The sequence below is a fragment of the Miscanthus floridulus genome, chromosome 17, assembly GCF_019320115.1.
Source record: "Miscanthus floridulus cultivar M001 chromosome 17, ASM1932011v1, whole genome shotgun sequence".
NCBI classification, from domain to species: domain Eukaryota; kingdom Viridiplantae; phylum Streptophyta; class Magnoliopsida; order Poales; family Poaceae; genus Miscanthus; species Miscanthus floridulus.
In genome coordinates, this window is record NC_089596.1 from 42992590 (window position 1) to 43018734 (window position 26145).

Sequence of the window (26145 nt, forward strand, 5' to 3'; positions counted from 1 at the left end):
AAACGAAGTGAAGAGATGCCAATTGCCAACTAGGACGTCTATTTCACACGCCATACTTTTGTCTTGGGCGGGTATAAATTCGAAAAACAGAATCGACTTGCACTGACACAAAGTAAAGAGAAGATAGATCGGAAACACACGTATCCTCCTCGCCAAGGCAATTTGCAGGCAACGACGAGAACATTGCTACAGCAAAACGAGCGCGCACGTGAGCATATAAACGGCCGGAGTGCGCGAACCCATCGCTCCGTAAACTGGAATGCGTCGGTATGCCCGCGTGTGTGGGTCCCACTGTCCCTCCCGCCCCTGGGCCGCGCCAATCACGCCGCCTTTTTGGGGGGACGCTGCGCGGCCCCACCCACGATGCTCGCGGCCTGGAAAGTCATCGAGGGACAGAAAAGAAGAGGTACAGTACAAAGAAGGACCAGTAGTAATCAACCGATTACCGAACTGAACGTCACGGTCTGACCTCCCGGACCCACCACCCTCCGCTCCGTCTGTTGCCACAACATGGGGCGGTGTGAGTGACGATGGGAGTGGTGAGATTCGCAGGTCGACGCTGACCTGCGGGGTCCACGCGGAGCAAAACCACGGTAACCCGACGTAGATGCTCTGCGTAATCCAGCGGCAGGGCAGCAGCAGAAGTGCATGAGAAGAAGGGGCAAGTGACGCGCACTTTATCCGGTTATTACTCCCGTTCTCACCCGTCTCCTGCGCTGCGGTCATCGTCACGTTGGCGAGGCCCACCACGAGGCGCTCGCTAGCACGACGTCACAGACAGGTAGGCCCCAGCGCTCCCGCCGCGGCAGACCTCGTCCACCTGTCGGTGACCGTGTCGCCAAAGCTTCCCGCCGCTCCGCTCAACCGAACGCTGTCCAGCCGCGGGGGCGGGCCCACCACCCTCCCTCCTCCGCTTTCCCACCTCATCCCGTTCTGCCTACTGGGGCTGTGGACTCCTCCTGCTCTCCTCCCCTTCCTCCCGCGAGGCTTGCTGCTACAGCTTTGATTGATTGATATACTACTACTACCAGGCGCTAGCACCGCGAAGCATCATCTCGCCTCGCCGTCTCCTCCGGCCTAGCTCCACGAGCCATTCTTACGCGCTAAGCATCCCAACCAGCGACGATCTCCCCTAGCTCCCAGCTCCAAAAGCCGGAACCGCGGAGCGGGGGGTGAGTTAAGGGGGGCGCGATGTCGTCGCCGACGGCCGCGCCGGCGCCGACCACGCCGTCGGCCCCGCGGGCCAACGCGACAACCCCGCCGCCCCCGGCGGCGCCTACCCCTCCCACGCCCACGCCGCCCACGCCGTCCCCGCCGGCCCCCGCCGCGACGCCGCCCCAGGCGGCGCCTACCCCTCCCACGCCCACGCCTCCCACGCCGTCCCCGCCGGCCCCCTCCGCGACACCGCCGCCGTCGTCGACCCCCTCCGTCCCGGCGCCCGCGACCCCCGTCGCGTCGCCGCCCGCGCCGTCCTCCACCCCGGCTACTCCCTCCGCGCCCTCCCCTTCCTCCCCGGGGACGACGCCCGCCACACCGTCGCCGCCATCGGACACCCCGTCGCCGCCGTCGTCCGGTGGAGGGGGCAGGTCCCCGCCGTCCACGCCGTCGTCCGGCGGAGGGGGTGACCGATCCCCGCCGTCCTCCCACTCGCCGCCCAAGTCGCACTCGCCGGGGGGCGGCGGCAGCGGCGGCAGCTCCGGGCCGTCCACGTCGCTCGTCGTGGGCGTGGCCGTCGGCGGCCTCGTGCTGCTGCTGCTCGCTAGCTTCATCTGCCTTTGCTTCCTCCGTAAGAAGCGCCGCCGAGCGCAGCCGCCGCCTCAGCACTACGGATACCCGCCGCCTCCGCCCCCGTACAAGGGTGAGTTAGATCTCTCTTACAACTCCCGTGCCTGCCTGCCTGTCTGTCGCTGTCTAGATCCAGATCTAGCCTGTGGGTGGCGTGACTAGGTACTAGTCACGTTGCTTTCGGTCTCAATTCTTGTCTTCCTGCCAATTCGGCTGGCGGTGGATCTTAGGTCGCGCTATTAACATGGGTGTTAGGTGTGAGTTCCTGATTCTTCGGCGTAGGTCTTGTTGACATGTGCATAGTGGTTAAAAAGTGTTAATTTCAGTAAATTATACTAGATGCTATTTTCAATTTCAAGGAATTTGGACCTGCAAGTTTTGTACTGATTAATTAATCCTTAACAATCGTGATGGTTAGGTCTTTACTTTTGATAAGGTGTACTTCTCTCAAGTTCAAAAATACATTACCTGGTACTCTTGATAGGTGTCATGCCTGCTGTCTAAATCAAATGCTGTATTATATATGGTTTTAGCTATTGTCTGTCTGTTTTGGGTTTGGAAGAGAAACTAACTTGTATATCTTTTCATATAAATTCTGTTTCTTTCAAGCATACTTATGTTGCTTTCTGTAAGCAGTTACAAAACAAAGACAAACCTCTCCTCACATGATGTTCTATCTTTACCGCAGAGGATCCATATGGTGGAACATACCAGAGTTGGCAGCAAAATGCGCCTCCTCCTCCACCCCCTGAACATGTGGTCAAGATGCACTCTTCGCCTCCGCCAGCATATGCCAATCGTCCTCCACAGCCGCCGCCACCGCCACCACCAGCAATGCTAAATAGTAGTGGCGGATCTGGTTCTAACTACTCTGGTGGCGAGATCCTACCTCCACCATCCCCTGGTGCTGCTCTCGGCTTCTCCTCGAAGAGCACATTCACATACGAAGAATTGTTGAGGGCGGCTGATGGATTCTCTGATGCTAATCTCCTTGGACAAGGTGGTTTTGGGTATGTTCACAGAGGATTGCTGCCTAATGGAAAAGAGATTGCTGTAAAACAATTGAAACTTGGAAGTGGCCAGGGAGAGCGTGAGTTCCAGGCTGAGGTTGAGATTATCAGCCGAGTACATCACAAACATCTTGTGTCTTTGGTTGGCTATTGCATTTCTGGAGGCAAGAGGTTGCTTGTCTATGAGTTTGTCCCCAACAACACATTGGAATTCCACTTACACGGTATGTCCCCCCCCCCCCCCCCCCCCCAAAATTTTTTCTCTTCATTATCTGTGATTCTGCAATCCACATGTTTGATTTTTCTACTTAGTTTCCCTTTGAGATCATGTCGCCATGTTTGATTAGCACATCTACAATACATTAAAATTGGAGGCTATAGCTGTTCACTATCCACTAGAACCTGAATAGCTTAGCTGTTCAACTGAACTTTCGGATTCTTCCATTTTTCCCATTCAAGTAATATGCTATCTATGTGTGCTATTCAAGATTGCAATAACAAATTTGCATATGAGAATAATTAAGTAAACTTGGCCTCTTAATGAGTAGGATTGTTCAGTTGGAGGAAATTTGGTAGCATGTGAAACTTGAGCTAGATAGAAGGCAACCCCTGCCTTCTCTTCAGCATGAAAAAAATGGCTTGTTAGCCATTCCTTAGAGTTGAGTCCTTAGCCACTTGCTGGCCTTATTGTCTGAAAAAAGAAATGGTACTTGACCGCTGGTACCTTTGGCAAAATTTTCTTTGCTCTTTTCTCGTTTCAACTGGCAATCCACAACCAAGTGCCTTGCTTGCACAAACAAAAGTCCCTTCTACTGTAGGGCAACCCATGGATTTATTGCTTGTCCTGAAATTTGATTGAGGCGTTCATGATATCAGTCGATTGATAATTCCATTTGTTTCATGTTCTCTTGTGCATTGTTATGACATATTTGCACCTTCTGCAGCGAAAGATCGACCAACAATGGAGTGGCCCACTAGATTAAAGATCGCTCTGGGTGCTGCCAAGGGTTTAGCTTATCTTCATGAAGACTGTGAGTTTACATACATAACGACGATCAATATTTTATTACAACCATATCTCATAGTTGAAATATAGAAGGACCTTATATAACGTCTTTCTTATGAGCAGGCCATCCAAAGATCATCCACCGTGACATAAAGGCATCTAACATTCTTCTTGACTTCAAATTTGAAGCTAAGGTATGCTCTGAGTTTTCCTTTTCTATTCTAGAGTTTACAGCTGACTGTTTCTGTTAAAACTGAAAATGTATTTCTTACGCAGTGCTTATTTTACATTTACCACCTTGATGAAGTTATATTATGTTAGGACATTTTGGCAGTCCACAAATTATATCTGGTTTGAATGCTGTTGTAATGTGGTCTCTGCTATCTAATCTATTTTGGTAGCCGTAAAGTTTTGCTTGCTTGGAATTTGGTCACATTAGTGGAATTTTGTCTATAATCACATTCACATCAATGAGAAATTATACAGCCTTCCTGCTTAAATGTACAGACCACTCTTTAATTTTTTGAACTTTACTTTAACTAACAAGTGTCTCTCTACAGGTTGCTGACTTTGGACTTGCAAAGCTCACTACTGATAACAACACCCATGTTTCGACAAGAGTAATGGGCACCTTCGGGTATGTATAAATGCTACCTTATAATTCAAGTACGATGTTAGACATTATAGACATGCTACATACCTATTTGTCTGAAATTTTAAGCATGTGGATGCCATTACCTAATACTGATGCAATTCAGACTAGATCGGAATATGGTTAGTTTTCTTAATGATACAATACCCTATAGATTTTTGTAATCTTGGCATTTGCATCATATTCTCAGCTATGAAGAGAGTTATTCCAACATTCAACTTGCTATGCTAGTAATAATTATGGCTTGCTAATACACATCTTCCTGGCTTTAGGTATTTGGCACCTGAGTATGCATCTTCTGGCAAGCTCACAGAAAAATCTGATGTATTTTCTTTCGGAGTCATGCTTCTTGAGCTTATTACTGGGCGGCGACCAGTTGACACAACCCAAACATATATGGATGACAGCTTGGTTGACTGGGTAATCATTTGAACATCTTTTCTTGCTTTGATATTTTCATAATGCTTCCTAACTGTTCATCTTTAGCATTGATCTTTGCCAATGATTTATCGATATGAAATTTAGGTACTACTGCTATAAGCACATATGTACTTCCATTTGCGTGCTCTATAATACCAATACTAATTGCAAAATTGTCGTTATTTTTTTCTACCCTTTTTTAGTTAATAAGCATATTTCTGGCCACTTGTATTCTTGTTAATAAATGTTATGGACTTATATTCTTATATTACCTTGAGAAAGTATCTGTCTCTACCCGCCATATGAACGTGCTTAACCTGGAAAGTCTTATCCTTTGTTGTTTTTCATACTGTTGTAACCTTCCTGTGAGTAACATCACTGTATCATCTGCAGGCAAGGTCATTACTGATGAGAGCACTTGAGGATGGTGAATATGATGCTTTGGTGGATCCTCGGCTGGGAAAGGACTTCAATCCTAATGAGATGGCAAGAATGATAGCCTGTGCGGCTGCATGTGTACGCCATTCTGCACGTCGTCGGCCACGTATGAGTCAGGTAATTTAATAAGCAGCTTTTGCAGTGCCTAGCAAACATGCCTAAACTGCACTAACATCCCTTAGGGCACTATTAAGTGCTATTTTTCTGAATCTGTTGTATACATCACATGATTTCTATACCACAAGAAGTATTGAGCTGACGAAATCGTAACCTTCTGACTTCTGAGTTGAAACTTTGGTCACTTTAGTTTCAATGCTGTAAACATGCCACATTGGGATCCATAAAACTGCATTACACAACGCGCTCAGATTTTCATGTATTCACTTGGATTAATAGCTTCGCACCTGATTGTTCAGGTCGTTCGGGCTTTGGAAGGCGATGTGTCTTTGGAGGACCTTAATGAAGGTGTTCGGCCTGGTCATAGCAGCTCTGATTACGATTCTGGCCAGTACAACGAGGACATGCAGAAGTTTAGGAAGATGGCATTTAACAACAACTACACCAGCAGCCAATACAGCGCGCCAACCAGCGAATACGGCCAGATACCGTCTGCGTCAAGCAGCGAGGGCCACCAGACGCAGGAGATGGAGTCGGGTGCCATGAAGAAAGGTGGCTACAGCGGCTACAGCTCAGGATACAGCGGAGCCTCGTGAGGGAATTCCCTTTCTCCTTTTGCTCTTTTTCTTTTGATGTTTGCATTGCTGCATTTGTAAAGTCTGGCCGAATTATACGACCAAAGTTGCTGACTTGCGTGATGTATCAAAGTTTGACCGAGTATAGTTTTATGTAGCTGCAATCGTTTATTCTTTCATGAAAATTGTTGACCAATGTTTGCTGTGCAATTCAAAGAGAGTTAATTGATTGTAGATATACTGTCCATGACTCGCTCAATTCTTCTTTCTCGATATGTCATGTCATCTGAAGAACCTTGCTAGATTTTCTTTCCGGCTACTTCATTCCAGTACATGTATCATGTATACTGTCACGGGACAATGGGTGTAAATCTGTAATTCTTTTACTGCAAGTTTGAGTTTCTGTGATTCGCTGGAACCAGTTTGTTGCGTTGTTAGGCGAGTTGCGTCGCGGCGGACAGCAGAGGTGTGGCATGCTGAGTTGCGGGTCTTTGGAAGCACGGCACATGCGACAGCTCACGCGATGAGGAATGGGCGCCTGCTTGTCTCTAGCGTTCCTTTCCATGCTTTTGCCGGTGGCGTTCGACGCGTGACCCTGGACCAAACCTCGGGCAAGAATGCAAGATTTCCCTGGTTGGTCTAGGCTGCACCTGCCGTTGCTTATCATGTCTAGCATGCATCATGTCTTCCTGTCCTGGATCCATATGTGGCCCTGTTCGTTTCACTAAAATTTGACTGATGCTGCTGCTTATGCTGATTTATTGTGAGAGGAAAATATTATTTCTTCGCTGTGCTGAAATAGTGCTACTATTTCTTAATTCCTGTGTTTGATCGTGTAATGTTACTGTGTTCGAAACGGAACGAGGGACATGACATGAGGTCACCACTTCGTCTGTTGCTATTTTGATGGGCTGTCCATTCTGGCATGGCCCAAGGGCCAAGGCTCATAATGATTGGTGTCTTTTGTCCCTTCGAAAACTTTTATCTTGCCATCTTGGCGTCTCAAATAAAAGTAATATACTAACAGTGCCTGAATTGTAGACTCGCATAGTCGCAAAAAAAAAAGAAAATCATGTTTTGACGTTGGATGATGCGGATTCCTGTGAAACATACGCATAATACAAGCTATTGTGGTTCGTGTGCGTTTTACCGTTTATGCATAGCTCTAAACTAATTGAACAGATGAGGATCCAAATTGAATTTAAATTCAAATGCTAGGGGACATTAGATAAAAATTTACCAAATGGTTCATTGTTCACCTTAATATCACTAGTTAGAAGCTTCTAGCGCAGACTTCATGTTAGTCCTCACGAACATGCTAGAAAAAAGATCAATTCTAAAAATTCTCATAATATTACAAAAATCTCATCTTTAGACTCTAATCATCATCATCATCATCTATTTTATTTTTCCATAAAATAACTCACCTCACATTATGAAAAATATATAAAGTAGCACACTTTGAATCTGAATTACCCACCTCAACCAGTATAAAGATAATTTGAAATAACCTCTAAAGCTGTACTAAATAACCCACCTTTGCCAATGTGAGGAGTTCTATTCATAGTTTGGAGGTGCCTTGAGAGAGTGGAGGTTCTCCTCTTGATTCTAGATCTAGATAATATTTCCTTTTGGCGGGCCATCCAATCTAAGTGAAACTCATCTGAACCCTTGAACCAAAATGGCTTCCTTAGGTTAGTAGGTAGCTCAGCCTTTTTTGGCAAAAAAATTTAGATCGGCCGACCTGGCACCGTCACATACCAGTTCAATCCACCGCCATCGTAAAGTAGACGTCCAAGATGTTCTCCTCTAGGTTGGTGGGTACAAAGTCAACTTTTACCTATGTCGAATGGGTCTATGGATCCATGTGCCATCCATTCTTTGAACCGACCGCAACTCAACGTGTAGGAACAATCCATAGCGTGTCCCTGCATGTGTACGAAAGTGTAGCCCATTTGGGACAAATGACAAGTCAGTTGACCTTGGGCATGGTCGACCGACCTCCCCTTTGCTCCATTTGCATGTCCCTAAGTTCCCTTGGGTCTTGTGATGACTAAGGAGCCTCTGGACCATGTTTGGGAGGCATTGGGTTCTGGTTTGGGTGGGTCGACCTCTTTGTCTCTCTCATTTTACCCTCGTAATTCTTTAGAAGGCGTAACTTTTTCGTTCGGATTCTATTTCGTTCATCTCGATGAACTCTTCGACTTAGTTGAGTCCAATTTAGCACTTGAGATTTTTTTTGTAGTGATGACCATTTGGATGACATCTCAAGCCAATCTTTGCATATACTCCCTTAATGCTTTTTCATGTATATTTGGAGCATAGCCTGCAAAACACACAAAACCATCAAAACTCATGGAATAAATGATTATTATCTATGAAGGTAATATAACTTGTGTTATGTAAGTGGAGAAAGTTAATTAGGTAAAATATTTGATAATTTTGCATTAAAACTTTTCTGTTCCTATGAGGAAATAAACAATTGCAAACCAAGTTGTGATAATCTTGCTGAGAATTCACAATATCTACCATATTCCACATTTCATAAATATGTTGAAGGGATTGGTATAATACGTGACTTAGAGATCAGGGAGAAGTCTATTTGATTGATAACTTGTTCAAATATCATACTGTACTTATTCCTTTGTATAACGTTTTCCTTTCAAGATTTCTCATATGAAGTTTTTACTGACGCAATATCAACATAAGGTTATTATTATATCATCTGTTTCCCTGTAGGATTAGTAATGATATACTCCCTCCATCCCAAATTGTAAGTCATTCCAAGAATCTTGGAGAGTCAAAGCATCTCAAGTTTGACCAAGTTTATATAATAAGATAATAACATTTATGATACCAACTAAGTACCAATAGATTCTTTGTTAATTATATTTTTATAGTATACCTATTTGATGTCATAAATCTTTGTAATTTTTTTTATAATTTTGGTCAAACTTGAGAAGCTTTGACTCTCCAAGATTCTTGGAATGACTTACAATTTGGGATGGAGGGAGTATATACTAGTCATATTGCCAAAGTTACTGTTCTTTAGACTACGGCTTTGAGTTTATCTAATGAGGGTCTAAATTGAAATAATTGTGATGATATATCAAGATATTTCACTTTATTTTTTTATATGTTCTTTTAGGAATAATCAGCAGACTGAGGATAGGGGTTTGTAAATATTTTGGTTAATAATTAATTTTGGTTAAATGATAATATTGACCATGTTCGCTTCTCTTATAATCCGTCTTTTTTAACTTGTTTTTTCAGTCGAAACAATATTTTTCTCTCACAACAAATCATTTGAAATAGTGTTTTGACTTTTCAGCGAAGCGAACGGAGCCAATATATTTTGGTTCAGCTTAGCTGTTCAGCAAAACGAACATGACCATGATCGGTGGACGCACCGTGACAACACTCGTCACTGTGACGGCGGCGGCACCAGCCGCCTGGTCTTGGTGGACGCGTCGTGATTCGTTTACTTGACCATGGTTGGCTCAATAATGTGAACGCCGATGGAAGCTGGCGCTTGTTTAGCTCTCAAAAACTTTTCCAAAAAATGCTACAGTAGCCATCACATCGAATCTTGTGATATATGCATAGAGCATTAAATATAGACGAAAAAAAACTAATTGTACAGTTTAGTTAAAAATTACGAGACGAACGTTTTGAGCCTAATTAGTCCAGGATTGAACAATAATTACCAAATAAAAATGAAAGTACTACGGTAACCAAATTCTCAAAATTCGTGAACTAAACCCAGTCTTTATCGGCAGCCGAAGCGTCCTGGAAAAGTGCGGTGCCTTTCCGCCGGAGCTCGTTGCCCGCGGCAGCAGTCGGCTTCGTCTAGCACATGGTTTTTATGGCAATAATACAGCCTTGCAGTATTTTATAGAGAGAGCACGTCGTTGTGCAGTGTACCCACACACAAGTGGGGGGCCAAGTTGCTACCTGCACTTGTCCAAAATCGTTACAGATCACACGTTCACAAAACGGACTGAGTTTGACTCGCCGCGTGCCTGGTTGCAGACTTGCCGTGTCTTCCTTCGTCCGTTGCAGTCCAGAAATGGAGTTCTAGGCCTGCCGACAGCGTCCTCTCTTCAACCCCATTCCTATATAGAATCTCCTTCTCCCTTCTCCGAACAGCGGAGCAGACGTGCATGCGTCCATCCATCTATACACTGTCACTCATACTTCCAAGTTCTAATCTTGTTTATCCATGAATCCCCTGCTGCATATATTGCTCACCCTTCTTCTCTTCACTTCCCTTGACACTTCACCATGGTCCGCTTCCGCCGCCGCAGCGACTGATACTCTAACAGCAGGCCAAGCACTTGCCTTCGGCGACAAGCTCGTCTCGAGGAACGGCAAGTTCGCGCTCGGCTTCTTCCAGGCAACAGCCGTCATCAGTAAGTCCCGCAACATCACCTCCCCCAACTGGTACCTTGGAATATGGTTCAACAAGATCCCAGTTTTCACTACAGTTTGGGTCGCCAACAGAGAGGCTCCAATCGCTGATTCCAAGCGCAAGCAAACACACCTCCAAATCTCAAGCGATGGCAACAACCTTATTATTGTAACCCAAGCCAGTCCTGAAACTGAAACCACAGTCTGGTCCACTCCCAGTGCCAATCGGTCAGGAGCCAGCTCAAACACTACCACTACTGCCGTTCTCTTGGACAGTGGTAACCTTGCACTCCTAGAATTAGAAAGCCCATCATCATCCAATGTAACCTTGTGGCAGAGCTTCGACTACCCAACCGACATCGTGCTTCCGGGCGCCAAGTTTGGCCGGAACAAGGTCACCGGTTTCAGTCGTCGGGCCATCACATGGAAGAGCCTCATTGATCCAGGCCTCGGCTCATACTCCGTCGAGATCGACACCACCGGGGTGGTCCTCAAGCACCGCAGTCCGTCAGTAGTGTACTGGCATTGGTCATCCTCATCCACATCAACACTGAAGCTCATCCCCATACTCAAGTCCATACTAGAACTGGATCCACGGACCAAAGGCTTGATTGACCCCACATATGTTGATAACAGTCAGGAGGAGTACTACATGTACACTTCACTGAATGACTCATCTTTGACGTTCGTCTCGCTGGACATCTCTGGCCAGATCAAGATGAATGTTTGGTCACACGCTCAGCAGTCTTGGCAAGCCATATATGCCCAGCCGGCTGATCCCTGCACACCGTATGCTACCTGTGGCCCCTTCACCACTTGCAACGGCACTTCCTCCCTTTCCTTCTGCGACTGCATGCCGAGCTTCTCTCAGAAGTCACCCCAGGACTGGGAGCTTGATGATCGAACAGGAGGCTGCATAAGAAATACTCCGTTACACTGCACCAGTGAGAAAAATATGACAAGTTCAACAGACATTTTCCGCCCCATTCCTCATGTTACATTGCCCTATAACTCCCAAAGCATAGACGGTGTCAACTCTCAGAGCAATTGTGAGGAAGCTTGTCTCAGTTCCTGCTCCTGCACTGCTTATTCCTATAACAGTAGCAGGTGCTCTGTACGGCATGGGGAATTGTTCAGTGTGAATCAGAATGACGGCATTGATAATAATTCTGAAGATGTTCTTTATCTTCGCCTTGCTGCTGCTGATCTGCCAAGTTTGACAAGAAGCAAAAGAAAACCAAGTGTCGGAGTTGTTACCGCAGCAAGCATTATTGGTACTGGGTTACTGATGCTAATGTTGCTGTTAATGATGTGGCGAAAAAAATTCAAATGGTGTGGTACACCATTGTATGACACCCAAGGTGGTGGAGTTATAGCCTTTAGATACACTGATTTAAGCCATGCTACTAAAAATTTCTCTGAAAAGCTTGGAGCAGGTGGTTTCGGTTGCGTATTTAAGGGAGTGCTGAGTGGCTCAACAACTATAGCAGTGAAAAGGCTTGATGGTGCTCGTCAGGGAGAGAAGCAATTCAGGGCTGAGGTGAGCTCACTTGGATTGATCCAACATATCAACCTAGTCAGATTGATTGGTTTCTGTTGCGAAGGTGATAAGAGGCTACTTGTGTATGAACACATGTCAAATGGGTCTCTTGATTCTCATCTATTTCAGAGCAATGCTGCTGCCCTTAACTGGAACACCAGGTATCAAATAGCCATAGGAGTTGCTAGAGGATTGTCCTACTTGCATCAGAGTTGCCAAGAATGCATCATACACTGTGATATTAAGCCAGAAAATATACTTCTCGATGCGTCATTTGTTCCTAAAATCGCAGACTTTGGGATGGCAGCATTTGTCGGAAGGGATTTTAGCAGAGTTTTGACTACATTCAGAGGAACTGCAGGGTATCTTGCCCCAGAGTGGCTTGGCGGAGTTGCTATTACATCAAAAGTTGATGTTTATAGCTTCGGTTTGGTCCTGCTGGAAATCATATCAGGTAGGAGAAATTCACCTGAGGCATATAGTAGCAACAATTATCATATTGAATATTTTCCTGTGCGAGCTGTCAGCAAGCTTCACGAGGGAGATGTGAGGAGTTTGGTGGATCCACAGCTACATGATGACTTCAATTTGGAAGAGGTTGAGAGGGTTTGCAAAGTTGCATGTTGGTGCATCCAGGATAATGAGCTTCATCGGCCAACAATGGGTGAAGTGGTCCGTGTTCTTGAGGGTCAGCAGGAGATTGATATGCCCCCGATGCCAAGGTTGCTTGCAGCAATCACACAAGGCACTGGAGCTATCACAGAAAGCTCTAATGCATCTTCAATGTGATAATTCATAATACTTTGTAGTTAAGGCTACTAATATTTGTTTCAGACAATTTTAATGCTCAATTTGGAGCAGAAGTAATAGAGGAAGGCAAACCTGAAATTTCTAAATTTGCATGGACGCTCGTTGTCCCCTTTTCTCTCATTTTGCATGATTTAGTGGCCGCTTATGGTAATCAAGCATTGTACTCGACAAACCTTTTCAACAGGAGTAGCAAAATTTGGCAGAACTAGATAGGTGTTTATGCTTTGTTTATGATTGGGATAGGACATAAATGGCGTACCCAGTGCAGATAGCTCCCACTCTGTGCGGGGTCTAGGGAAGGGTGTCAGTGGCAAGCCTTACCCTCGCCTGTGCAATGCGAGGAGACCACGACTTGAACCCGGGACCTTCCGGTCACAGGTGGTAAGACTCTACCGCTTGCACCAGGCCCGCCCTTCAATTGCGATAGGACATATATTCTTAATTTGAAGGAAGAAGTAGACATATGCCAATACTTAGTACTTATTTCTTGCTTTAGGGATATGCTGCTTCTAAGGTGCTTATTATTGAAATAAGCCACCACTAAGTTGGACCGTCCAATATAAGGATGCTTTATGAAGGATAACATATCTTTTTGCCATAAAGGGACACTTTATCTGTCCCATATTTCAATTAGACCAATGCCTACCGAAGACATGACTCACCAATCGAGGGAACAAAAAACTAAAATTGCACTTTGATCACGTATGATTGACACTTTCAAGCAACTATAATCTTGTTACTAGCTAAACAGGAAATAAATAAATACAAACGATAACTGTGACTAAACAAGAACAGTTATTAACAAAAACGACAAATAAAATGCACCACTCGGTTGACATGTTGCAGTAACTACTGGTTACAAATTAGAATCCTGTTCACCAACTGAGGGATGAACAATCAAGAATTCAGAAATCATCTAGTACAGAATAAGCAAAGATTCACAGCCACAAATAACAGATATCTACATAAACAGCAAAAGAGAAATACTGGAGTAATTACTAATTAGAAGAGGGATTGGAAGACAACAGATTAAACAAATTGAGAAGCAGTAGCCCAGTGTAGGAACAAGAGCAGAGATAGAAGCTGGGGAATGTTAGCCCCATCTCTTCACTGTGCTTATAAGTAATACAGTCTTTTGATTCTCCAAAAGTAAAAAATCTGGGAATGGTACCTCTGCCTAACAGGAATAAAACTATCACAGGCTAGCAAATTTTAAAATGCAATAGTCACTAGCCATAAATAGATTTACCGAAGGCAGATATCCTGAAACTAAAATGGAAAAAGTCTAGATCACCCCCTCACCTATAACAAGGAGTCTACTTCACCCCCCAAACTATGAAACCGTCTGTTTTACCTCCCTGAACTTTTCAAAACCGTCTATTGTACCCCCGGGGCGGTTTTCAACGGTGGGTTTGCTACAGTATCGGTGAATTTGATTTTTTTTTATTTTTGTTGCATTTTTTAAAAATCATAGAAAAATCATAAAATGAAAAATCTAATTTTATTGGACTCTACATGAGTAGATCTACACAGTGAATATATAATATGGTATGCTTTAGTACAAAATTTTTACTGTAGCCTTAGATTAATTGGAAAATCTAATTTTGTCTGTAATTAATTGGAATAATTCATAGCTGCAGCTTCTAGGGTCCAATTATGGTGAAATTTTTATGGTACGCTAATTATTGTATGCTTAAACTATAGTAAAAATTTCGTACTTATTGGACTATGTATAACTTAGTTATAGATAAATTCTAATTAATTACAGATAAAATTGGATTTTTCAATTAATCTAAAGCCAAAAAAAAAAATTTGTACTAAAGCATACCGTATTATATATTCACTGTATAGATCTACTCATGTGGAGTCCAATAAAATTAGATTTTTCATTTTATGATTTTTCTATGATTTTAAAAAAATGCACCGGAAAGAAATAAAAAAAAAGAAAATTCAAAAGCGACGATACTGTAGCAAACCCGCTGTTACTGTAGCAACCCGCTGTTACTGTAGCGAAACCGCCGCTGAAAACCGCCCATGGGGTAAAATAGACGGTTTTGGAAAGTTCAGGGGGGTAAAACAGACGGTTTCATAATTTGGGGGTGAAGTAGACTTCTTGTTATAGGTGAGGTGGTGATCTAGACTTTTTCCAAACTAAAATAAAGTAGGTACTAGGTAGCATGGACAAGTTGCAACAATTCTCAGTTAACAACTCCTATGCACCAACAGTTCTGAATGCAGTATAGGAGCATAAGCACTGCTTCACAATTACAAATTAAATAGTAAAACATATCAGAATTTAACAATAAAACAGAAAATAATAGAGGGAAGAGATCTAACAGAATGAAGAAGTAAAGATGCAATGTATCTTTAAGGAAAGTGGAGCAGAGATAGAAGCCGAGGAAGACAAGTCGCTATCGCTGTCAGTGGCATTGAAGCCGGTAAACGAACAGGGGCCAGGGGGGGCCGCGGCGTGCTGGGGGACATAGATGAGGGCGATGGCTGCTGGCAACTGAGGTAAGGCAGAAGCGCGGATTAATGGAAGCGGAGAGCAGGAGACTAGGCAGAGATTGGGTTGGGGGCTGGAGGCGCTGCTGATTTGGGCTAACCTCCTGGACGGCCGGAGGTGGAGAGAAGCAGATGTAGATTGAAGATTGGCAAGAGAGTAGTGTATGCCTACAGTGATACAGTGATTTGCCTAGCAGCGTCTCTAGCAGTTTGATACAGTGATTTGCTAAATTAATAGATCCAGCAAGTTAATATAACGAATATCAATTTTAAGTCGCCTTTCTCCAATGTTCTCCTATGACAACTTTCTAAACAATTTTGTATTGATAACCATGAACTATTTCTAGCTAACAAAACATTTTTAATGGTTATCGCTTTCTCATCTGGATTCCTTTATTTCTTAATTTATGTATGCATCTAATTTATTCTGATCTCCTGAAAAAAAAACATTGGACGAGAAGTGGATACAAAGTTCCTTTCGACTGTTGAAACTGTTTGATAAGATGTTTGACAAATTTTTATTTTTAAAGAACTCTTTTACCAAACTGTTTGATGATACTTTTTTCTTTTTCTAAAACTATCAAAATAGGGAGTTGTTTTACAAAAATCCTGGACATGCTTTAAGGCCTCGTTCGGCTTACCCTATATTCAGCTTGTTCGACTTCTTTTTTCAGTCAGAAACAGTATTTTTCTTTCACAACAATTCAGTCAGAACAGTGATTTTCAGCCAGTTTCATCCAAAATTCCGCCAGCTGAACGGGACCTAAGTGCATCTCCAAGAGTTATGCAAAACAGCTCCCAATTTTGATTTTTTAGCCAAAAAAATCTCCTCCAATAATGTTGTAAAAGAGTCGGAGTTGAGAGGAACTCCGATATCTGCTCCTCATGTGACATTTTTTCTCAAAAGATCAGAATAAATTGGACAACAACAAAGCCTTTAAGTCCCAAACAAATTGTGGCAGGCTAGAGTTGAAACCCATCAGAAGCAATCAAGGTTAAGCACGTGAATAACTGTTTTCTAAGCACTCCTATCTAAGGCTAAGTCTTTGGGTATATTCCATCCTTTTAAGTCTCCTTTTATTGCATCTACCCAAGTCAACTTCGGTCTTCCTCCGGCTCTCTTCACGTTACTATCCTGGCTTATGATTCCACTACGCACCGGTGCCTCTGGAGGTTTTCGTTGGACATGTCCAAACCATCTTAACCGGTGTTGGACAAGCTTTTCTTCAATTGGTGCTACCCCTAATCTATCACGTATATCATCGTCCCGAACTCGATTCCTTCTTGTATGACCGCAAATCCAATGCAACATACGCATTTCCACGACACTTATCTGTTAAACATGTCGTCTTTTTGTAGGCCAACATTTTGCACCATACAATATAGCAGGTCTAATCGTCGTCCTATAAAACTTGCATTTTAGCTTCTGTGGTACCCTTTTGTCACATAGCACACCAGATGTTTGGCGCCATTTCATCCACCCTGCTTTGATTCTATGGCTAAGATCTTCATCAATATCCCCGTCTCTCTGTAGCATTGATCATAAATATCGAAAGGTATCCTTCCTAGGCATTACTTGATCTTTCAAACTAATATCTTCCTCCTCCCGAGTAGTAGTGCCAAAGTCACATATCATATACTCGGTTTTAGTTCTACTGAGTCTAAAATCTTTGGACTCCAAAGTCTCCCGCCATAACTCCAGTTTCTGATTCACTTCCATCCATCTTTCATCAACTAGCACTACATCGTCCGCGAAAAGCATACACCAAGTGATGTCTCCTTGTATGTCTCTTGTGACCTCATCCATCACTAAGACAAACAGATAAGGGCTCAAAGCTGATCTTTGATGTAGTCCTATCCTAATCGGAAAGTCATCCGTGTCTCTATCACTTGTTCGAACACTAGTCACAAAATTGTTGTATATGTCCTTAATGAGCCCGACGTACTTCGTTGGGACTTTATGTTTGTCCAAAGTCCACCACATAAAATTTCTTGGTATTTTATCATAAGCCTTCTCCAAGTCAATAAAAACCATGTGTAGGTCCTTCTTCTTCTCCCTATACCGCTCCATAACTTGTCTTATTAAGAAAATGGCTTCCATGGTTGACCTTCGGGGCATGAAACCAAATTGGTTCATAGAGACCCACATTATTGTTCTCAAGCGATGCTTGATAACTCTCTCCCATAGCTTCATAGTATGGCTCATCAACTTAATTCCCCGATAATTAGTACAACTTTGAATATTTCCTTTATTCTTGTAGATCGATACCAATATACTTCTCCTCCACTCGTCATGCATCTTGTTCGATCGAAAAATATGGTTGAACAGCTTGGTTAGCCATACTATAGCTATGTCCCCGAGGCATCTCCACACCTCGATTGGGATACCATCCGGTCCCATCGCCTTACCTCCTTTCATCCTTTTCAACGCCTCTCTAACCTTAGATTCTTAGATTCTCCGCACAAAGCGCCTATTGGTGTCATCAAAAGAGTCATCCAACTGAAAGGTTGTGTCCGTATTCTCACCATTGAACAATTTGATAAAATACTCTTGCCATCGATGTCAGATCTCATCCTCCTTCACCAAGAGATGCTCCATTTCATTCTTAATGCACTTAACTTGGTTGAAGTCCCTTGTCTTTCTCTCACAAACCCTAGCCATCCTATAAATATCCTTCTCTCCTTCATTCGTACTAAAATATTGGTAAAGATCCCCGTACGCTCTACCCTTTGCCACACTTACAGCTCACTTTGCAGTCTTCTTTGCCACCTTGTACTTCTCTATGTTGTCCACACTCCTGTCATGGTACAAGCGTCTATAGCATTCTTTCTTCTCCTTAATAGCCCTTTGGACTTCCTCGTTCCACCACCAAGTATCTTTAGCCTCGCCTCCACTTCCTTTGGTTACTCCACACACCTCTGAGGTCACCTTCTAAATGTTGGTTGCCATCTTCTCCCACATGTTGTTTATGTCCTCTTCTTCCTTTCAAGAGCCCTCTTTGATAACCCTTTATCTTAATACCTCTGACGTCTCCCCTTTCAGTTTCCACCACTTTGTTCTTTTAATCTTAGCTTGTTTATCTCTATGGGCACGCACCTGAAAATAAAAGTCTGCCACCAAAAGCTTATGTTGAGAAACAACACACTCTCCTGGTATCACCTTACAACCCAAGCATACTCGTTTGTCCTTTCTTCTTGCGAGGACAAAGTCAATCTGGTTAGAGTGTTGTCCGCTACTGAAGGTCACTAGATGAGAATCTCTCTTTTCTAAAGAAAGTGTTGGCTATCATCAAGTCAAAAGCTACCGTGAAATCCAGAACTTCCTCCCCCTCCTGATTCCTACTACCATTCCCAAAACCTCCATGAACTGCCTCGAAACCTATGCTTGTAGTACCTACATGCCCATTAAGATCTCCTCCTATAAAAAGCTTCTCACTAATGTCTAAATTAAGAAATAAAGGGTTCTAGATGAGAAAATGATAATAAACAAAGAAACTATTAATAAAGAATTGGTTGATTAGAAATAGTTCATGACTCCTAATGCAAAATCTTTTAGGAAGCAAATATAAGAAACTATTGGAAAGAGAAATAAATTAAGGTTGCTAATTATTTTCTTAACTTGATAAACATATTGATTTATCAAGTTAATTATAGAAAACATCTAAAGTTGCTCTAAGGATGCAATGCAAGCCGATAGCCGATGGTATTTTTGGATCAGCTAACTAATTAGAGTCAAGCATTTTAGTTTATTTTTCACTCATTTAAATTACATGAAATACTATTCTAAATTATTTGAGTACATTTTTGGGTAGATCCAATAACATAAAGTAATTAAAACTTGCATCACTCTAGGACGAATTATAAAAGTGTTTTCAGTTTCACATTTTCTCTCTCAAGAATAATATATCGCTTGAATATGGTATTACCATAAACTAATACGGCATCAGTGTTATTATCACAGAAGAAGTGATGACAAGAATATCCAATCTCTGTCAATCAACCCTAATTATGTAAGGCCTATGTTATTACAATAAGAAAATCTCTAAAAGTATATATTGATTTTTCTCACACTGAATACTCCTTTGTGTATTATATTGGATAAGTCCTGCAGAGTACAATTGAGTACTCACCCTGGGATTATTTGAGTTTTGCAGGTAGTGACCCATTCAAAAAAGAATTAAACCCTTTCAAAAAGTTTTGCAGGTAGTGTTGCATCAGCCTATGGTTTCTTTTACGCTCCAGAGTCCTCTAAGGACCAAGAGTGGTGAAGAGACCAATGCCTCGTAGATGTGTGAACGTGTCACCTCCATGCATTGTTTATCTTTCCAAAACTATGTTATTGAAAGACTTCCGCCTCGGTATTCTGATGTTGTTAGTTGCTTGGCTGAACTTTACGTGTTATGACCTAAGTTTGAGAACAATGTTATAAACCTAAGTACTTGGTATTGTAATATGACCTAACTGTAGGGGCGGAGACAAGGGGGGCGCGCAGGGGGCAGGCCCCCATGAACGTGAATTTTCTACTATTTTTTTAAAATTCAAATAAATTTTGAAAATTCAACACTGTTGCCCCCCCCCCCCCCCCCCCTAGCATTAAAAAAAAAATCAACTTCCTTGCTCCGCTAGTGCCTAGCTATGATGTGTGATGTATTCCTTTCCCTCGCGTGAACCTGGATGAAGGTTGGACATAGTACATCTTATGAGAGGTGTGCCGGGATGACCAATTAAGTGGGCTATCTAACTTCGTAGTCAATGAAAGACTATTATGCTATTAAGTACTCATTTAAATGGAAGATGATCTTGACACCACCTACAACCTTATACTTGCTCAAAAGGACAAAACGTATGAGATGCATAATGACCCACGTGGAGGGTGATTAATGGAGGAATCCAATAGGCAGCGTTGCCTGCCGGTCGGCTCTATAAATAGAAGATCAACGTATCTCCTCTGTAATTTCGGTCACCAGAAGTGAAAATAATAAAGGGCTCTCGTCTCCTCTGTGTGGTCTATAGTGTCTCTGTGCTTCTATGTGTGCATTACAAGAAACGATTTCTCAACACAAATCACTCCGGGATGATTCACGACGCACATGACTTCTATTTTTCCCCTTTTCATACTGCAGTATGCTAATGATACAATTCTTTTTATAGACATGACATTGAACAAGCAAAAATATGAAAATTCTCTTGTGTGCCTTTAAACAACTTTCAAACTTAAAATCAATTTTCACAAGAGTAAATTATTTCGCTATGGGGAGGCCAAAAACTTCATGGACTAATACTCGCAAATCTTTGGTTGTGGTATAAGTCAATTCCCCTTTAGATATTTAGGCATCCCAATGCACCGTCAAAAACTCAACAAGGACGGAAAAACTAAATATCTTCATTTTGGTTCTTTATATATGAAGAGCACAATTTTAGCTAAAGATAACCTTGTAAAACATAATTGGAAAGATGATGAGAATTGTTGTTTTTGAATACAAAACAAACTATTCAATATCTTTTTCGATTGTCATGTAGTGCACTTTGTTTGGAATGATATTCGGAATTATTGCTTTTGGTTTACGTCCACCGATAAGCCTTACTGGTTTTTTTTTTGTTCCTTAGCTTCAACAAGCAGATCATAACTTGCGCTCTCAAGTTTGTGTATGAGTAAGCACAATCTTTGGTCTATTTGGTTGATCGGAAATAATTTGATCTTTCACAAAAAAAGATACTATCCGTTATTTACAGATTGTTTTTAGGAATACCCGTTGGACATGTTTCGTACCCATCTTACAAAAGAAACAAGACCCAGTAACATTAAAATAGACGACAAGTTTTATCCTAGAGGCAACAACAATAGAGATATTACTAAACATGAATGATGACTGTCCTCGAATAAGCCTACTGCTTAGATTTACATCTTGCGAGCTTTTTAAGAGCTTGCATTTATGAGGCAGAGACTTGATTTGTAATAAATATTAGTTGAGTGCATAACTTTGCAGGGATTGGAACAAAACTTCCTTTTACTGGAAAGAAAGTCAAATATCACAGAACAGAACAACGGGCAACGGCTGCAGCGCCACGTGCAAAATTCATATAATTTATTAGATCTCCGGCGGTAAAGGAGAAGTTGATCAAAAAATAAATTTACAGCATAGGTTTTTCCTTTTCTTTTTTCCGGCTACAAAGATGACGGCAGTATTTATACAATGCAACTAAAAAAAAAAAATTAATGGCAGCTACTAAAACAATGCGAGATGAAACTTATTTTTTATTTTTTAGGAAATAAGCTGTCTGCTAATATATCATCCATGCATCAAACGAACAAATTAAATGTGCTATGGAAGAGGAAACCACCCTCCAAAAAAAAAAGAAGAAAAACTTATGATGTTTATTTAGGAATTCTCAGACGTCTCGTTATAGAGGTCGTAAGCGCGGAGGAGCTCGCCACAGTTGGGGAGCGGCTCTTTGCGGAAGAAAGCGATGGGGTTGGCGTATCGGACGCCGCTCTGCTTGATGCCGTCGTTCCCGGTGAGTGGGACGCGGCAGCGGTCGCGGGCGAGCTCGATCTCGGCGCAGTCCGCCTCGGGGCTCTTGAGCAGCCTCACGTCGCAGATCTCGTCCTGGTGGTCGCCGCCGATCTCCATCTTGTACCACCCGCCGGCGTCCGTCGTCGCCTGTGCCTTATCGTGAACTTGCTGCGACTCGAAGTGACGGCACTCCATCTCCACCGTCGCGCCTGCATGCATGGACGCATAGTTTTGTCACGCAGATACATAGCACACAGCAAATGGCATGCATGCATGCATGGGCTGCACAAATGCAGGCGCCAGATCATCAGTGTGCATGACTACAGGCATGCAGCCTCACCTTGGATGGCGTGGGAGATGTTGGTCTCGAACCCGGCGCGGCAGTTGTCGCAATAGATGCGGCCGGTGACGACAAACCCACCACCGGCTGCGGCGACGGCCACGACGGCGGCTACGGCCGTGGCCACTAGGAGCAGCGCCACGAGGCTACGCAGCTGCGGCATCATATCGTCGTTGTCAGCTTTGTTTCTCCCGACCGGCGCGCTATGCTACCTGATGCGATCTACAGCAATCTGAGACGACGTCAGGTCTCAGACAGCTTAAAAATGGCGAGCTGTGTCAGGGTGCAGAGGACGAAACCGGCCATTCCGCGGTTACACGTGAGAGGCGGAGCTTGTTCGTAGGCACCGGAAAGGCTCAAACAAAGGTGCCTGTGTGTTTGCGCTTTTAATTTGACCACGCAAGCGGGGAGTTTAAGGTGTGAGAATTTTTAGCATCAGTCACTACCCAAACCAATTCTCTCCACTCATTACCCACCCCCGTGTCCCGTTAGGAGCACGCTAAGAGCAAGTACATTAATACACGTCAGTGGAGGAGAAAGCCCCGCCATCCTAGACCGGTGAGGCTCCGTTTGGGAGACCTCGCTCCTAATTTTAGCTCTACTCCTTGATTCTTGGATGAAGTGATTCCATTGGATTTCTAGGAGAAAGCAGGATGGGGAGCTGATGAGAATTAATTCTCTGTTGTTCTCCACCAGAATATAACAAGGAGTAAGGTGAAGCTGGTTTTTTTTAACTCCCAGCTCATAGTGTAAATGAAGAAGTGATTCTCTATTTTACAAGTGGTTGTTGTCAGGTAACTTACAAACATTCATTTGTTGTATGCACAAATTAAGGACCCTAGAATTTCTATGAGGCAACTTAAAAGACAACTCATTGTACGTTTTACCTCTTAAGTCGTCTCACAGTTATATGGCACTACATGAGACTATCTACGACACAATACCAATGTACTCGCCCTAAGAGTATCTCTGATAGTCTTTCTAAACCCCACTCTCTAAATTATCATTTGGAGCCATTTGCATAAAAATTGTTTTCTATATGTTTTCACTCTCCAGCAGTTTTCTATATCTTGTTTGCACTTTAGAGAGCCATTCTCGTTTTTTTATCTTTGGCTTTTGAGAAATCTAGATTAGAAGATGGTTATATTTTAATAACCAATTAAAGAGACGGTTGAAAGGTATTTTTTCACAAAAAATCTATTTCTAATAATTAGGAAGGATATAGAGATTGTGTTGGAGTTCCTTAAAAAACCCAGCGTTCCTGAAACACCGACGGGAAAGACGCTTGTCGGGGTTATGATACCCAGGTATCTCAGGACACTGATTAGTTAGCCACTTGGGCGGCCCGCGCTGGCCCAACTAAAAGAAGCCCAGCCATCGCAGCCCACCTAAACTACAAAGGCCCCAGGCCAAACACCACGTCATAAGGTTCATCACGACCTCTTTCTTTTTCTTCTACTGCACGTTGTGCAGTACCGCACGACCCCTCCTCTGTCTCGACCCTTGGGAAGGATGAGGAGGGATCGAGCCACATCAAGTACGCTAACCTTGACAGAGACAGACACACTCCACTCACGCCACTAGGACTGAGGGGACAGTAGCCTCGGGGACAGGCGTCATCCTAGCGCCACGCTGCGCAGACAAGACAACACCGCCAGACAATGACGACTAGTACGGCACCCCATCGTCCAAATATGGCCCGGCGAGACGGGCGTACAGCCCTACCCGCTACGGGATGGGGCGCATGACGCTGGCCTTGACTTTCTGAAAGCTCTAGTTTGGTTTTGGTGAATTGATGAAACCCTAAGTGTTAACCTAATTTATCTAAGTGAATATGAGATAGGTTATGCACATTCCAAGTGGTGGGGCAAGATGGAGATGATCAAGTGCTCAGGTTTGGAAAATAAGAAAGAGAAAAACAAAAAAGCTCAAGGCAAAGGTGAATTTGGATAGGAGCTTTTTGATTTGTTGATCAAGACACTTAGTGAGTGTAATCACATTTAGGATCGATAGCCGTACTATTAAGAGGAGTGAAACTCGTATCGAAATGCGGTTATCAAAGTGCCACTAGATGTTCTAACTCATTGCATATGCATTTAGATCTAGTGGAGAGCTAACACCCTTGAAAATGTTTATGAAAATATGCTAACACACGTGCACAAGGTGATACACTTGGTGGTTGACACACTTGTTCAAGGGTGGTGAAGTTTGGCGAAGTTTGAAGTTGAGGAGACACTAGTTTCAGTGATTGGACTCAGGCCACAAAGTGACCGGACGCTGGCTTAGTGAGTTCGATCAATTATAGAGGAGTTGGCGCGCTCGGGCTCGGTCTAGGAAGTGATCGGACGCTAAATAGTAATAGTGACCGGACGCACAGAGTCTATGTCTGGTCAAGCTGTGACATACGCTGACGCAAGCAATGAGAAGAGCAACTTAGGACCAAACTCGGCATGGCATCTGGTCGAGGATGAACGAACGCATCCAGTCAAGAAAAAGCGTCTCTGGTACCTTACTAGAGTCGACCGGACTCTAGGCTTGGAGCGTCCAGTTAGTTGAGTGGCGCATCAGGTCATTGGTTTGACTGAGCGGGCGCGCGCGCGATCGGACTCGGCCCTGGTGCATCAGGTCTTGTTGCCGTGCGTCTAATCGTCACTTAATTGTGCGGGCAATCGAGTTGATCCTTGAGATCATATGGACGCGTTGAACGCGGGGACACATGGATGGCGATCAGCGACCGAACGCTTGTGAGCGTGTGTCCAATCGATCTGAACAGCACGTCTGATCACCCCGATTTCTGCACAGTGAGGGAGCCCAACGACACTATTTTGAGGGGGCCTTTATTTTAGGCACCATGGCCGACTCAAGCTCACTCTCTTGGCTATTTGTATTGACATAGCAACCTTATGAGCTTAGCCAAATCCCTCCCACTCATCTCTATTATTATTTCATCATCTTTGTGAGATTGTGAGTGAATCCAAGTGCATTGCTTGAGTGATTGCATCTAGAGGCAGTAGGTGTCTGTGTTTTGTTGTGGGATTTGCTTGTTTCTCTTAGTGGTTGCCGCCACCTAAACCACTTGGTGCAGCGAGGATCATCGAGCGGAGGAAGGTGATTATCTCCGGCTCTGATCATGGTGATTGTGAGAGGTTCTTGACCTTTCCCCAGTGGAGAGCCAAAAGGTACTCTAATGGATTGCTCATGGCATGTGTGATCCTCATCTTGTGTTGGTTGTGCGGCACCCTATTGTGGGTTTGGCATGTGATGCCAATTAACACATGAACCTCCAAGTGAGTGTATCGCCACAACGGGGACTAGCTTGCCGGCAAGCAAGTGAACCTCAGTGAAAAATCATTGTGTCATTTCTTGTCACCGGGATTATTTTGTGATTGATTGACTTCATCTTGTGATTGGCTCACTCCTCTACATGGCGGTATATACATCACTACCATTTTAGTATTTACCTTTCTAGTGTAGCTAAGCTCTTTAGTGTAACTAGTTTTGAGAGCCGCTTGTGTCTTGTCTAGTGGTTAGTGAGACTCTTTAGTTAGTCTTTGAGAGCTCACTAACTTAGTGGTAGTGACTTAGCCTTGAGTGTGAATTAAAGACTATAGCAACTAGAATTATGGTTAGGTGGCTTGCATTTTTAGTAGGCTAGCGCAACATTCGCTTCGCCTCATAATTATCTAACCGCTTTGTTTAAGTGTTGTTGTAGAATTTTTAACCGACACAATGGTCTTTGGTACACCATGTAAGCTCACGATTCGTGCTAAATACAACTTGGCATATTGGATAGTGGGATATATACTCTTGACTGGAAGAAAATGTGCTGACTTAGTTAGTCGATCTACAATAACCCATATTGAGTCAAAACCTTTTGATGTCTTGGATAGACCGACGATAAAGTCCATACTAATATTCTCCCACTTCCAAGCTAGAATAGGCAATGGCTGTAACTCTCCAGCGAACTTCAAATGTATAGCTTTCACTTTTTGACAAGTATCACACTTGGCTATATATCGAGC

At 43.4% G+C, this 26145-nt stretch overlaps 3 protein-coding genes across 3 annotated transcripts; 2 read left to right on the forward strand and 1 right to left on the reverse strand.

Moving 5' to 3' along the window:
- The first annotated feature begins 941 nt into the window (after positions 1-941).
- Positions 942-6235, forward strand: LOC136516242 (proline-rich receptor-like protein kinase PERK1). The gene is made up of 8 exons (XM_066509602.1): positions 942-1858; positions 2474-3019; positions 3740-3826; positions 3925-3995; positions 4362-4438; positions 4726-4873; positions 5267-5428; positions 5728-6235. Exons 1-8 carry the CDS (start codon positions 1192-1194, stop codon positions 6022-6024), a joined length of 2055 nt encoding a protein of 684 aa, XP_066365699.1. The 5' UTR covers positions 942-1191; the 3' UTR covers positions 6025-6235.
- Positions 6236-10043: 3808 nt separating this feature from the next.
- Positions 10044-12958, forward strand: LOC136517045 (G-type lectin S-receptor-like serine/threonine-protein kinase At2g19130). Its single transcript, XM_066510558.1, has one exon. The coding sequence runs from the start codon at positions 10226-10228 to the stop codon at positions 12740-12742; it is 2517 nt and encodes an 838-aa protein (XP_066366655.1). The 5' UTR covers positions 10044-10225; the 3' UTR covers positions 12743-12958.
- Positions 12959-21337: 8379 nt separating this feature from the next.
- LOC136518508 (major pollen allergen Lol p 11-like) lies at positions 21338-22365 on the reverse strand. Its single transcript, XM_066512172.1, has 2 exons — positions 22124-22365; positions 21338-21992 (listed from the first exon to the last, which is right to left on the reverse strand). Exons 1-2 carry the CDS (start codon positions 22287-22289, stop codon positions 21649-21651), a joined length of 510 nt encoding a protein of 169 aa, XP_066368269.1. The 5' UTR covers positions 22290-22365; the 3' UTR covers positions 21338-21648.
- Between the last annotated feature and the right edge of the window lie 3780 nt (positions 22366-26145).

Excerpts from the sequence above, each read along its gene's own strand:
- LOC136516242 (XM_066509602.1), top strand. The coding sequence starts at position 1,192 with ATGTCGTCGCCGACGGCCGCGCCGGCGCCGACCACGCCGTCGGCCCCG. Across the intron at positions 3,827-3,924 it reads AGCTTATCTTCATGAAGACT|GCCATCCAAAGATCATCCAC; the intron begins GTGAGTTTACAT and ends TCTTATGAGCAG. Across the intron at positions 4,439-4,725 it reads AGAGTAATGGGCACCTTCGG|GTATTTGGCACCTGAGTATG; the intron begins GTATGTATAAAT and ends TCCTGGCTTTAG.
- LOC136518508 (XM_066512172.1), bottom strand. The coding sequence starts at position 22,289 with ATGATGCCGCAGCTGCGTAGCCTCGTGGCGCTGCTCCTAGTGGCCACG. Across the intron at positions 21,993-22,123 it reads CATCTCCCACGCCATCCAAG|GCGCGACGGTGGAGATGGAG; the intron begins GTGAGGCTGCAT and ends CCATGCATGCAG.
- LOC136517045 (XM_066510558.1), top strand. The coding sequence starts at position 10,226 with ATGAATCCCCTGCTGCATATATTGCTCACCCTTCTTCTCTTCACTTCC.